This window comes from Sus scrofa, chromosome 3 (genome assembly GCF_000003025.6).
Source record: "Sus scrofa isolate TJ Tabasco breed Duroc chromosome 3, Sscrofa11.1, whole genome shotgun sequence".
NCBI classification, from domain to species: Eukaryota; Metazoa; Chordata; class Mammalia; order Artiodactyla; family Suidae; genus Sus; species Sus scrofa.
In genome coordinates, this window is record NC_010445.4 from 59,186,754 (window position 1) to 59,201,738 (window position 14,985).

A 14,985-nucleotide genomic window follows, 5' to 3' on the forward strand; every position below is an offset into this window, starting at 1 on the left:
GGCAGACTGGGTACCGGAAAGAGTGACAATGACGATGGAACCTGGTAGGGAGGAGGGAGGCCCAAAGACAGAGAGGCCCATTGTCCGTCGAGGGGAAGGAAGGCCATAGGCCCTGTCCTGTGACACTGACTGTGCCCGGCCACGGGACACGCGTGAGATGCTTGCCCCCTCAGGACAGCTGAGACCCAGAGGCCCTGCTAAGCTCCAGGAGGGCAGGGGCAGACAAAAGACAAATGGAACTTGCAGAACCACAGGAGACGGAAAAGCAGTTCAGTTCCTCCAACACCCCGCACCCCACCTCCCACCTCTAGAGTACAATAGGGCCATGGAAGAGAAAGAGCACTGATGGGAGGGGCAGGAGGCCCTTAACCAGACGAAAGGGTCAGCCCAGGTAGGTTTCCCATCTCAGCTAACACTTCCCGCAGAAAAGTAACAAAGGAAATGGCAAGAGAGGGCCACTGGGAGTCTTACATACCACCCTAAAATGTTGGGGGAGGTTTTGAATTTTCTGTATGCTGAGACCTCCAGAAAATTCCTCTTCTTGAGACAAGTGACAGTGATGGAGAAAGGAGAGATAAAGAAAGTCAGGGAGGAGTTCCCTCTGTGGAGCAGTGGGATTGGCAGCATCTCTGCAGCCCCAGGATACAGGTTGGATCTGGCATTCTCTGGCCCAGGAACTCCATATGCTGCAGGGGTCGCCAAAACAACAAAACAAAACAAACAAGAAAGACAAGGCATTTCCACTTTTCTCCTTCAAATATATGCTCTCCGCCCCTCCAATAACTTGGCCCTCCAATGGGAGACTCTGCCAGAGGGTCTTCAGAGAGAAAAGCAATAGAAGGGCCAGGAGTTCCCGCTGTGGCTCAGCAGATTAAGAACCCAACTAGTATCCATGAGGATATAGATTCGATCCTGGCCTTGCTCAGTGGGTTAAGGACTGACTGAGTGTTGCTATTGAGCTGTGGTGCAGGTTGCAGACCGGCTCGGATCCTGAGTTGCAGTGGCTGTGGTGTAGGCTGGCAGCTGCAGCTCCAATTCGACCCCTAGCCTGGGAACTTCCATATATGGTGGGTGTGGCCCTAAGAAGACTAAAAAGAAAAAGAAATAGAAGGTCCAAACGGAAAGGGAGAAAGGACCTCACACGCATAGGGATACAGAAAGGTCTTTATTGCCCACTGGCCACCGTCAGTTCCATCAGCTTCCCAGCCACATGCTGGGCCCTCTGGGTCTGTCTCTCCAACCACCTCTGAGGCCCCCTGAGACACAGCCACAGTCTGGCTCTCTCCTTCCAGGGACCAAGGTACTCACGGGGGCAGACAGTGCGGGGGTCTCAGAGTGAGAGGCGGGAGGCTCGAGCAGCATTCTTTGTGGAGGAGCATGGGAGAGAGGGCCCCTCTCGGCACCCACTATGGAAGGTTGCCCTGAAGAGGAGGGCAGGGTGGAAGGGGTTCCCTAAGTTATTTTAAGGGATGACGTTGGTGGCAAAGAGCACGATGAAGAGGATGATGATAAAAACGATCACGCAGATGATGACGATCATCTTCACGTTCTTCCACCAGAACTTCCGAGCCACCTTCTGGGACGTGGTCTTGAAGTGCTCAGACTGCAAGAGATAAGGCAGAGTGACCCAGTGCCTCCTCCCACTGGACCACGAGTACAAACAGAGACCCGCACACCACACATTTAAGTGTTTAAGTGCTAGGAGTTTCCCGGTGGCTCAGTAGGCTAAGGATCTGGCATTGTCACTGTGGTGGCTCAGGCTGCAGCCATGGCCAGGGCTCAATCCCTGGCCCGGGGAACTTCTGCCTGCGTTGGGCATGGCCCAAAAAAATAAAAATAAAAAAAAAATATTTAGGTGCTGGAGTTCCTGCTGTGGCCCAACAGGATGGGTGGAGTCTTGGGAGCACTGGGACGCAGGCTTGATCCCTGGCCATGCACCATGGGTTAAGGATCCAGCCTTGCCGCAGATTCAGCCTTAAGGGGCAACTGCAGCTCAGATCTGATCTGTGGCCTGGGAACTCCCTGAGCTGCAGGGCGGCCAAAAAAGAAAAAAAAAAAATTACATAATTATATATTTGGGAGTTCCCATCATGGCTCAGTGGTTAACGAACCTGACTAATTACCATGAGGTGACAGGTTTGATCCCTGGCCTTGCTCAGTGGGTTAAGAATCCAGTGTTGCCGTGAGCTGTGGTGTAGGTCTCAGACGAAGTTCGGATCTGGTGTTGCTGTGGCTGTGGTGTCAGCTCCAATTAGACCCCCAGCCTGGGAACTTCCACATGCCAGGGGTGTGGCCCTAAAAAGACAAAATAAAAATTTTTTATATATTTGTATATTATACACTTTGGATATTTTACATATTTATATATTTTATATATTTTATATATTATATATTTGTATATAAATATATATATTTATTTAAGTGCTAAAGGTGAGGTAACAGACTGCTGAATAAAAAGGTTCTGTCCTCCTACCTTGACAAATATACCTTCACAACAACCTGGTGGGCCAAGTTCAAATTTAGGATTCTTGGGCTCACCCCTTGGGTGCCCTGACTGTCCCCTTCTCTTCTTACCCCTGCACTGTCATGTATACTGAGGGGCCTCTGACATATGCTCACACCCACAGTTGTGACATCGTCAGTGCAACCTGCCCTTGGGAGGGCAGACACTGGGGCTGAGGGGTACAGGCTCCAGGGGGACACATGTCCCTGGTTTTGTGACTTCTGGCTCCCTGAGGACCACTGAAGCTGGAGGAGGGGCCAGGGCCATTCAGGGGTTGGAAATGAGGGAAAAATGCTCTTCCTCTCCCAATTCAAGTTGCAGAAATTAACTTTCCTGGGCTATGCTCCCCAGACGAGGCTGTGGAAAGAAACACTAAGTCTCAGGGAGTCAAAGGATCTATACCCAAGGTCACACACAGGACTCAGAAAGCCAAGGCCAGGCTCTCCCATGGATGTGGAATCCTATGCTCCAGCCCTCTGCTGAACTTTAGAGTTCCTCCCTCCCTGGGCAGCTGGCTGCAGCCTCTGGCTGGAGAGAGAGAATGAGATCTAGCAAGATGTGGATGATATTGGGGAGTTCCTCTTGTGGCTCAGCACTAAAGAAACCAATTAGCATCGATGAGGACACGGGTTCGATCCCTGGCCTTGTCCAGTGGGTTAAGGATCTGCCATTGTTGTGAGGGGCAGTGTAGGTTACAGATCCAGCCTGGATCCCAAGCTGCTGTGGCTGTGGCTGTGGCCAGAGGCAACAGCTCTGATTGGACCCCTAGCCTGGGAACTTCCATATGCTACAGGTACCAGATGGCCTAAAAAAAAAAAAAAAAAAAAGATGTGGGAGATATTATTCTAGCCTTTAGCTAGCAGAGAACCCTGGATCAAAGACTTTTACTGCTTTTCCCACCTTCTTTTTAAAGCTGGCTCAGCAAGATTCTTAACAGTTTTCCACCACCTGCCTAACAACTCCTGGGGAAGGCCTAGAGCCCTAAGAGGATTTTCTGGAGCCAATATTTTTGCCCTGGGGAAGGCCAGATCCAAATGATTGTCAAGGGCAGCCTTCAAAGGGAAAGTCTCCTAGGAGAGAAGCCTCAGAAGACACAGGCTGACTGAGCCATCCATTTGTCTCAGGAAATGCCTCCATGGGTCCGCACCCACCTCCACCCTCTCCATGCACCCCAGCCCCAGTCCTTGAACCCATTCCCTGGACCCCAGCACCAATCAGTGGAGTAGAGCAGAATCAGAAGTGGGGAATCTGCTCCCATCAATTCCCAATGCAGGTGAAAAGGCAGACTGCCCTCCTGAACATCTGCCACCAAGACAGCCAATCCCCAAACCCCCAAGAATCTTCCTTCCCCCTCTTCCTCTGGCCCCCAGTAGGCTCCCCATTGTCTCACTGTGGCTTCCAGATCCTCTGTCTTGTTGCGGAGATGGTCCAAGTTTTCTCCCCGGGCCAGGATCCGCTCCACATTCTGGGTCATAATATTCTTGACTCCCTCCACTTCACTCCGCAGGTTCCGCACGCGGTCATCCCCTCCACCGCCACTGGCCTCCTCCTGGGCAGCAACAAAACGGTTAATTAAGCCAAGTGGTGGAGGGACTGAGACTCAGCCTCAGAGGCCAGAGGAGGGGGAGGCCTAAGATGGACTTAAGCTTTTGTAATGCTTGAACTATTTACAAAGAGAAGGTTTTCTGCTAAGTATGCATGTAATAAAAAAACAAATGCAGGAGTTCCCGTCATTGTGGCTCAGCAGAAACAAATCTGACTAGCATCCATGAGGTGGCAGGTTCGATCCCTGGCCTTGCTCAGTGGGTTAAGGATCCAGCATTGCTGTGGTGGTGTAGGTCACAGACTTGGCTTGGATCCCACGTTGCTGTTGCTGTGGCTGTGGTGTAGGCCAGCGGCTATAGGTCTGATATGACCCCTAGCCTGCAAACTTCCATATGCCAAGGGTGCAGCCCTAAAATAAAAAGATTTAAAAAAAAACAGGATTTTGGAGTTCCCGTTGTGGCACGGTGGTTAACGAATCCAACTAGGAGCCATGGGGTTGCAGGTTCAGTCCCTGGCCTTGCTCAGTGGGTTAAGGATCTGGCGTTGCTGTGAGCTGTGGTGTAGGTTGCAGACATGGCTCAGATCCTGCATTGCTGTGGCTGTGGTGTAGGACGGCGGCTACGGCTCCAACGAGACCCCTAGCCTGGGAACCTCCATATGCCGCGGGAGTGGCCCTAGAACAGGCAAAAAGACAAAAAAATAAAATAAAATAAAGCATCTGGAGTTCCCCAGTGGCTCAGGAAGTTAAGGATCTGGTGTTACCACTGCTGTGGCTCTGGTTACAGCTGAGGCTTGGGTTTGATCCTTGGCCTGGGAACTTCCACATGCCATAGGGCACAGTGAAAAAAACCTACATGTTTAAGCCCCAGATGGTAAAGAGCCATGCTAGGAGACATTGAATCAAACCTCTTTGTGGGTTCTCAGGGTGCATGACAAATACCACTACCAAACCCCTCTCCACTGCTTCTTTTCCTCAAAGAGGGTTCCAGGAGACAGCTGAGCTGGCATTTCACAGTGCACAGCCCCACTGCTCCTCACCAACTCTCAAATCCCATAGGGTCCTCAGTAAAAATGCCTGTGCCAGCCCGCAGACCACCCTCACCCAGCTCAACTCTCCCTCTCTCTCCGGACCTCCTGGGCAGCCTGATGGCTGTGACCCAGAACAACAGCCACCAGGCTACAAGTCCCTCACAAGGCCCCACCAGAGAGCCGTTGGGCCACAAACTTCTGCTTTCCCCACCATTTAGCGTCATGAGCCGGCACCACGCCACTGCCTGCTTAAGCAAGTATAAAATAAAAACAGCAGCCTGGGCGTTGGGGGAAATGGAGGGCAAGTTCTTCCTGGCCTGATGCCTCATCCCCAGGCTTTATGATAAGGTTTTTGAACAGGGAGGGAGAAACTCCCTCCCTGACCCACTAGACTTCTGGTGTGGGTCCAAACGAGACACTCACAGAAAACCCACTTCTGACTTTCAAACCCTTAGCTCTCTTCCTCACGTTAATGGAGATGAGCTAGATTCCTTGGATTCAGGGGAGAGACACATTCTTTGCGTTTCTGTACAAGAATAGAGAGAAAGGCAAGGGGGATTCCGCCGCTGGGCTGGAACCTGCGACGGGAACAGCAGAGGCGCTGCCCAGGAATGTCACAACACCCGCGGGCCCGCCGGCTGGAGAAGGAGAAGAATTAGGACTCCCCCACCCCCACCGGAGCCCCCCTCCCGGCCGGCTCCGGGGTCAGGGGAGGGAGGGAGCGAAGAAGGAGCAGGAACACCCGCCCAAGGCAGCTCCGAACTATTTGCAGACGAACTGTCAAAGAAGACAGGCCACAGCGCTGGCTCGGCCCTCTGGACTTTGCCACTAACTTTCCTTTGCTGATCCCCAGCCCTCCCCCTCGAACCCTCTGGCTGGGCTTGAAATCAGCCCCTTCTTAGTCTCCAGCTCTCTCACCATGTCTCCGAGCGGCTGGGGCCTGGCGGCAGCAGAACTCGCCTAAATCGGTTTCCTCCCGGGCGGCCGTCGGTTCACTTCCTGCTTGTCCAACTTTCAGCCCGCCCCCGCCCACCTCGCATCCCGAGCCGCTCCGGCCACACCTCGCGCAGGTTCCCCAGGTAGGCGGGCACCCTCCACAGCCCTCCCAGTCTCCTCCCCTGCCAGGGCTTAGGCTTAAAGCCACAGGGCTCCCTGGCACCACAATTCTTCTCACGTATCAGGAACCAGGGAAAAAAAGATCAGGCAGCCCTCCTAGGTTTACTGACGTAGAAAGGGCAGCCATCTCCTCCCCCTCCCGCTTTTTTTGGCCGCCTCACGGCACATGGAATTCCCAGCCGACCAAAGCAGCCTGCGGCAACGCTGGATCCTTAACCCACTGTGCTGAGCTGGGGATCAAACCTGCGTCCTGGAGCTGCAGAGACGCTGCCAATCCTATTGCACCACAGCGGGAAGTCCCGCTTCTTTTTCTAAAGTCCTGAATATCTGACCCTCAATTCTTGGAGATTGAACTCAACTTTCAGCACCTTGTTCGCATGGGAACAGGATGCAGAGATGAACACTTTCTGGACAGACCTTGCTCCCAAGTCTGTTTTAGTGTAGAAAGCACTAAAACCCCCAGAGTCTGGAATGCTGGGATTCTGGGCTCTGGTGTCAGAAGGCTGCAGACCCTGAGTGAACCTCTGCCTGTCTGGGTTTTGCAGGTGCTGACGCTGACCTCAGAGGGTGGTGGTGAGGAATAAAAGGATAGAACATAGCATGTGCCTAGCACAGTGTCTGGAACCAAGGGCTGCCCACTGCTGGAATCAGGAAATGATGGCTCACCAACCCCCCTTTCCTTCCAGAGTTCAACAGTCCTGCATGTACGTCTCTTCAGGAGCCACCATGTGGGTTGGTGAGCCCTGTCAGAAACAGTCAGACGACTGCCCTATGGAGCAGGAAAAGGGGCCCAGGGCAAAGGATTTTTCCACCAACCTGGCTCCAGGCCAGAGAAAATCCACTCTTCCTGGATGGTGTTTATCAAGACAGAAGAACAATAACAGGGACGTGCAGAAGGGAACAAACATTCCTGTCCCATCCCAGAAGAGGTAACAGTTCCAAGAGGGAAATGTTAGTTTCTCTGACAAATGCTTTTTTAAAGAGTCTCATACATTTTGGACCTCTGGAGCATTTTGAGACCCTTAATTTTAATTTATAATGAAACCTTCTTCCAATTAGATAAGATTATTATCTTCTGCAGCTCTGAAATTTGGTGCATAGTAACAGCCTGCTTTCAGAGAATGTGGCTCCTGGACTCCTCAGCATCCTTAGAAAGGCTACAATGTGGCCAAGAAGAGGGAGGTCAGAACCTTTGATCTGTACTTGCTGCTGTCTAGTACAGTAGCCTTGGACCACAAGTGGCTGTTCAACATTTGAAATGTGGCTAGTCTGAACTCTGATGAGATTTAAGAGTAAATGAAACACACACACGGATTTCAGGTGTTCCCTTTGTGGTGCAATGGAAACAAATCCAACTAGGAACCATGAGGTTGCGGGTTCAATCCCTGGCCTTGCTCAGTGGATTAAGGATCCGGCATTACCGTTAGCTGTGGTATAGGTTGCAGATGCGGCTCGGATCCCGCATTGCTGTGTCCGTGGCACAGACTGGCAGCTGTATTCCAATTAGACCCCTAGGCTGGGAACCTCCATATGCCATGAATGTGGCCCTAAAAACAAAACAAACAAAAAACCCCCACAGATTTCAAAGACTTATTATGAGAGAATACCTGTAAATCTCAGTAATTTTATATGTTAATGATAAGTTGAAACAATGTTTTGGATATATTGAGTTAAAAATATATATAACTGTTAAAGGGAGTTCCCGTCATGGCTCAGTGGTTAATGAATCTGGCTAGGAACCATGAGGTTGCAGGTTCGATCCCTGGCCTCACTCGGTGGGTCAAGGATCCGGTGTTGCCGTGGGCTGTGGTGTGGGTCGCAGACATGGCTCGGATCCTGCGTTGCTGTGGTTCTGATGTAGGCTGGTGGCTACAGCTCTGATTGGACCCCTAACCTGGGAACCTCCATATGCTGCGAGTGCGGCCCTAGGAAAAACAAAAGGCAAAAAAAAAAAAAAAAAAAAAAAAAATATATATATATATATAAAACTGTTTAGGATTCGGTATTGTTACTGCTGTGGTGCAGGTTTGACCCCTGGCCTGGGAACTTCCGCATGCTGCCAGTAAGGCCAAAAAAACAAAATAGATAGATGGATGGTAGATAGATAATAGATAGATATAAATAAGTTATTTTCGCCTGTTTCTTTTCTTTTAATAGAAAAATTTTAATTACCAATGTGGCTCTAATTATATTTTATTAGATGCTGATCTATATACCTTAACATTTATGTGACACTGACAGTCTTCTGTAACCTCAGTTACCTCACTGTCTGTGCTTGGCTCTTAAAAAACCCTCAGTAAATGGTGGCTTTTGTGATTACTATTATTAAGAATTCTAGATGCTCAGTGAATTGGTAGGTAGGAGAACATCAGAAATGCCAACAAAGAGCCAAGTATGTAGTTTCCTCAGAAAACTAAAATCAAACTACCATATAATCCAGCAATTTCTTCTTGGGTATATATACAGAAAAAAAAGAAACAAAAAGTGATTTGAAAATATAGATGCAGAGTTCCCGTTGTGGCGCAGTGGTTAACGAATCCGACTAGGAACCATGAGGTTGCGGGTTTGATCCCTGGCCTTGCTCAGTGGGTTGAGGATCTGGCGTTGCTGTGAGCTGTGGTGTAGGTTGCAGACAAGGCTCGGATCCCGCGTTGCTGTGGCTCTGGGGTAGGCTGGCAGCTACAGCTCTGATTAGACCCCTAGCCTGGGAATCTCCATATGCCGCAGGAGTGGCCCTAGAAAAGGCAAAAATATAAAAAAGAAAAAAAAAAAGATTGATGCTCCCCAGTGTTCACAGCAGCACAATTTACAACAGCCAAAATATAGAAAAGCAACCTAAATGTCCACCAACAGATGAACAGTAAAGTAGATGAATATTACTCAGCCATAAAACAGAATGAAATTCTGCCATTTGCAGGAACTCGGATGGACCTAGAAAGATTATGCTTAGTGAAACACATCAGGCAGAGAAAGACAAATACTACATGTTATTACTTATATATGGAATCTAAAAATAAAACAAATGAACATATATAGCATAACAGAAACAGACTAACACATAGAAAACAAACTAGTGGTTACAGTGGGACAAGGGAAAGGGGAAGGGACAAGACAGGTGAATGGGATTAAGAGATATGAACTACTGTGTATGAAATAGATAAGCAGCAACTAAATATTGTATAGCACAGGGAATTATAGCCATTCTCTTATAATGATTTTTGTTTGTTTTTGTTTTTTAGGGCCAAAACTGCACCTAGTCTAGGTGTTGAATTGCAGCTGCACCTGCCGGCCTATACCATAACCACAGCAATGCAGGATCTGAGCCTCATATGTGACCTACACCACAGCTCACAGCAACGCTGGATCCTTAACCCACTGAGTGAGGCCAGGGAGCAAACCCTTGTCCTCATGGATACTAGTCAGGCTCATTACCACCGAGCGACAATGGGAACTCCACGTAATGACTTTTAATGGAGCATGAGCTGTAAAATTACTGAAGCACTAAGCTGTACCTCTGAAACTAATATAATATTGTAAATTTAAAAAAAGAAAGAAACAAAGGGCCAGAGTAGGATGTTGGAAGGGAGCAGAAAGAAAGGGCAGAGGATTCCTGGGATGGGAATGAGAGTTACGACGGTCGAGGAGTTACTGGGGTCTGGTATCCACTGCAAGCCTTGGATATATCCTGGTCCCTGAGGGAGCTGTCTGTTGGCCTAGACCCAGAAACCATCAGGGAGATTCCAAAGTGCCCACGGTTGGGGCTGCAACCTGTTCATGCCCTTCTTTACCATACAGAATCCACGCAGGCCTGGCCGCACTGGTGCGAACATCACAATGGTACCCTCTGTCAGAAGACCACCTTGATAGCCCCCTCACAAGGTGAGGCATTCAGTAAGGCACCAAACTACAGGCTCTGAGCAGAAATGGTGCTGTAGGCAGGGAACAAGAAGAGAACAAAAGTCACCAGTTCCTTTATAGTCGAGGACGCCTCTATCCCAGAAGTGGAGGTCAGTCACTTTGTAAGATGCCAGTGGGGGAGCTGCAGCCAAAGGAGCAATTGGAGTGTACTGATGAGCGTCCTTAGTCCCTGTGAGATCAGGGGATTTGGGCAGCAGCTCCACTGCCCCCTGGCTGTGGAGTCTTAGCAGGCCACTTCCCTCTGGGACCTTTGAAAAATAGGTCCTCATCTGAAAAACAGGACGAAGAGTGAAAGCTATGGGAGTTCCCATTGTGGCTCAGTGGGTTAAGAGCCCAACATAGTGTCCATGAGAATGCAGGTTTGACCCCTGGCCTTGCTCAGTGGATTAAGAATACGGCATTAACACAAACTGTAGTGGCTCCCAGAGTCACCTTGGATCCAGCATTGTTGTGGCTGTGGTATAGGCCTGCAGCTGTAGCTCCAATTCAACCCCTAGCCTGGGAATTTCCATATGCCACACACAAATGCAGGTATGGCTGTAAAAAGAAAAGAAAATAATAAGAGCTACTTCGTGGAGTTATTCTTAGGATTCAATGGTATAGGTATACATTGCTATGTTTCTGCTAAAGCACTTTACAAATGGAAAAAGGAGACCGATGGAACAAATGGAATGAGAAAATAGGGAAAGAGGAATATTAGCCTGCAAAAACAACCAGGCAAATTTTGGTGTTCATTGGCATTTATCTTGAGTTTTATTTACGGCCCAGTTGGGCAGTTGACTTCTGTACCTCTCATGGAAAAGGACAGAGAATAAGGAAGAAGCACATTCAGGAGGCCCGATTTGAATTGCTCTCTGAAGGATCACAAAGCTTGCACCACTGCCAAGGTCTCTTTTGTCTCTAGGCCTGTCTATATAGACTGTTCCACCACTGGCCACCCCATCTGTGACACAGTCACCCCCCTCTCTCCCAATGTGCTCTCTTCCTTTCTGACACTGCCCTTAGAACCTGAAGCTTCTGCCCTTGGTCATCCTTTGATGCTGCACTCTTTACTTTTTCTCTTTTTATGGCCATACCTGTTGCATATGGAAGTTCCTGGGCTAGGGGTCCAATTGGAGCTGTAGCTGCCGGCCTATACCACAGCTGCTGCAGCACTGGATCTGAGCTGCATCTGTGACCCACACCAGCTTTCAACAATATTGGATCCTTAACACACTGAGGGAGGCCAGGGATTGAACCTGCATTCTCATGGATACTAGTCAGGTTTGTTACTACTGAGCCACAATGGGAACTCCCAGAGCAAGAAATTTTGACAAGTGTCTAGAGATATTTGTCAGTGTCTAGAGATATTTTTGGTTGACACAACTGGGGGCAGGGGAGGATGCTACTGGCATCTAGTGGGTAGAAGTCACGGATGCTTCTTACAATCCAAAGGACAGCGCCCCCCCCCCCAACAAAAAATATACAGACCAAAATGTTAAGTGTCAAAATTAAGAACCCCCCCCCCCAAAAAAAAGGAGTTCCCGTCGTGGCGCAGTGGTTAACGAATCCGACTAGGAACCATGAGGTTGCGGGCTCGGTCCCTGCCCTTGCTCCGTGGGTTAACCATCCGGCGTTACCGTGAGCTGTGGTGTAGGTTGCAGACGCGGCTCAGATCCCGCCTTGCTGTGGCTCTGGTGTAGGCTGGTGGTTACAGCTCCGATTCGACCCCTAGCCTGGGAACCTCCATATGCCGTGGGAGCGGCCTAAGAAATAGCAAAAAGACAAAAAAAAAAAATTTAAGAAACCCTGGTCCTCCCTAGAGAAGTACAACCAATGTGTTTACAGTTTCAACAACCACCTATAAATGATCCCCAAATCTGAACTTCTCTCTCAATTGCCACTGCTGCCTGTCAATGCCCTGGACAGTCCACAGACCCATTCAACAGTCGAACCAAACCCTTTATCTTTCCCCAGTTTCCTCCTCCTGGATAGTATTCCCACTCTACCCGTTTTCCAAGTTAGGAACCCCTGAGCCATCCTACACACACACTGGGACATCACTAAGTCTTAGTCTTGTCTCTCAAATCCACCCCCTCCTTACCATACCAGCTCCTGCTTCCTAGATAAAGCCAGTATGAGCTCTTCTCTGGAAAATTCCATCCGCCTCCTAACTGACCTTTCTTTTCCCATCCATTCCTCTTGGGGTTGCTTGCTCCTCCCTGCCCCCAGGGTAAAGTCCAAACAACTTAGCTTGGCATTCCAAGATTGTTCTCAACCTGCTTTTTGAAGCTTATCTCCCATGAGAGTCACCTCCCTGCTCCTCAGTCATACTAAATTACATGCCCTTCCCCCAAACTCACCTACCTCTTTTAAATCTTTACCAAGTGGACTTGTCTCATAAGTGAATATCCTGCTTCATTCATCACTGCCTATGGGAAGTCTATTCTTTTCTTTTCTTTCTTTCTTTCTTTTTTTTCTTTTTAGGGTTGAACCTGTGGCATATGGAAGTTCCCCAGATAGGGGTTGAATCAAAGCTGCAGCTGCCACTAGGCCACAGTCACAGCCATGCTGGATCCAAGCTGCATCTACGACCTATGCTGCATCTTGTGGCAATGCCAGATCCTTAACCCACTGAACAAGGCCAAGGATGGAACTGTCTTCCTCATGGATACTGGTTGGGCCCTTAATCTGCTGAGCCACAATGGGAACTCCAGGAAATCTATTCTTTTTTTTTTTTGTCTTTTTGTTGTTGCTATTTCTTGGGCCACTCCCACGGCATATGGAGGTTCCCAGGCTAGGGGTCTAATCAGAGCTGTAGCTGCCAGCCTACCCCAGAGCCACAGCAACACGGGATCTGAGCCGTGTCTGCAACCTACACCACAGCTCACGGCAACGCCGGATTGTTAACCCACTGAACAAGGGCAGGGACCGAACCCGAACCTCATGGTTCCTAGTCGGATTCGTTAACCACTGCGCCACGACGGGAACTCCCAGGAAATCTATTATTTCCAGATTTCTTCTGGATTTCCCCACTGAAGTTAACTTCTTCCTCTTTTTTTTTTTTTTTTAAGGGCACACCCAGGGCATATGAAAGTTCCTGGGCTAGGGATCAAACTGGAGCTGCAGTTGTAGGCCTACACCACAGCCATGACAATGCCAGATCCGAGCCACATCTGCGACCTGCACCACAGTTCAATGCTGTATCCTGAACCCACTGAGTGGGGCCAGGGATTGAACCTGCATCCTCATGGATACCAGTCAGATTCCTTACCATTGAGCCACAACGGGAACTCCATGAAAATCAGAATTTTAGAAAACTTGTATCTGCCACTGTGAGTCTGGCAACTTCCTGACATTTAATTTTTTTTTTTTGTCTGTCTTTTGTTGTTGTTGTTGTTGCTATTTCTTGGGCCGCTCCCGCGGCATATGGAGGTTCCCAGGCTAGGGGTCCAATCGGAGATGTAGCCACCGGCCTACGCCAGAGCCACAGCAACGCGGGATCTGAGCCACGTCTGCAACCTACACCACAGCTCACGGCAACGCCAGATCCTTAACCCACTGAGCAAGGCCAGGGACCGAGCCCGCAACCTCATGGTTCCTAGTCGGATTCGTTAACCACTGCGCCACGACGGGAACTCCCTTCCTGACATTTAAGACATTCTACATTTGCGAGGGCCTACTGTAGAACGGTGGGTTAAGAATCCAACTACAGCAGCTCAGGTCACTGAGATGGCATGGATTCAATTCCTGGCCCAGGAACTTCCATATGCTGCAGTTATGGCCATAAAAGAGAAGGAGAGAGAGAGATTGATTCTGCATTTGGAAGAGCTGTATAACTCAGTGAACCAATGTTTTCCAAATGACCGTATGTATGATTTTACAAATTCATGCATGACTAAAGGGTCTATTCAAAGTGCAAGACATACCAATGATTTTAATGTAACAGAGCAAAAAGTTTATTATTGACTTCTGATTTCACATCTGACTAACCTTTTAAAAGCCATTTATAAGTTTAGGTGGGGCATCACACCTTCATTGTGGTATCCACAATCATCTAAACAGGCTATTAAAATGCTTTTCTTGGGGAGGCAGAACTGTGCTGGCAGCATGCAGAAGTTCCCAGGCCAGGGATCAAAGCTGTTTCACCACAGCAACCTGAGCCACAGGAGTGAAAACACCAGATCCTTAACCTGATGGGCCACCAGGGAATTCCTAGAATGCTTTTTTCCAACTAAATATCTATGGGGCCAGATTTCCTTCACATACTTAAATCAATGCCATTTCAGAACAGATGGAATATAGAAGCAGATATGAGAATCCAGCTCTCTTCAATTAAGCCAGATATTAATGAGATTTGCATGTAAAACAATATACTGCTCTCATGTAACTTTTTTTTGTGTGGAAAACATACTTTTTAATAAAAATGTTATGTAGACATGTAAAGAGTTTATTACTTTTTTCTATTAGTGAATCAACACTTTTATACATTTCTCAGTGTAAATTTCCAATATACTAAAAACAGAAAAACGTAACTCATATAAATAAAAGTTCTGGAGTTCCCATAATGGCACAGCGGAAACAAATCCAACTAGGAACCATGAGTTTGTGGGTTCGATCCCTGGCCTCGCTCAGTGGGTTAAGGATCCAGCACTGCCGTGAGCTGTGGTGTAGGTTGCAGATGAGGCTTGGATCTGGTGTTGCTGTGGTTCTGGCGTAAGCTGGCAGCTGTAGCTCGGATTAGACCCCTAGCCTGGGAACCTCCATATGCCACAGGTGCGGCCCTAAAAAGAACACATAAATAAATAAAAGTTCTTTTAGGGTTCTCGATAATGTGTGTAGCGCGGTGTAAAGGGGTTCTGAGAATAAGAATGTGAGAACACATGCTCTAAGAT

The 14,985-nt window shown here is 48.7% G+C and overlaps 1 protein-coding gene across 1 annotated transcript; it reads right to left on the minus strand.

Annotated features, from left to right (window-relative positions):
• VAMP8 (vesicle associated membrane protein 8) lies at nucleotides 1,147–6,412 on the minus strand. The gene is made up of 3 exons (XM_003354743.4): nucleotides 5,996–6,412; nucleotides 3,894–4,052; nucleotides 1,147–1,603 (listed from the first exon to the last, which is right to left on the minus strand). Exons 1-3 carry the CDS (start codon nucleotides 5,996–5,998, stop codon nucleotides 1,463–1,465), a joined length of 303 nt encoding a protein of 100 aa, XP_003354791.1. The 5' UTR covers nucleotides 5,999–6,412; the 3' UTR covers nucleotides 1,147–1,462.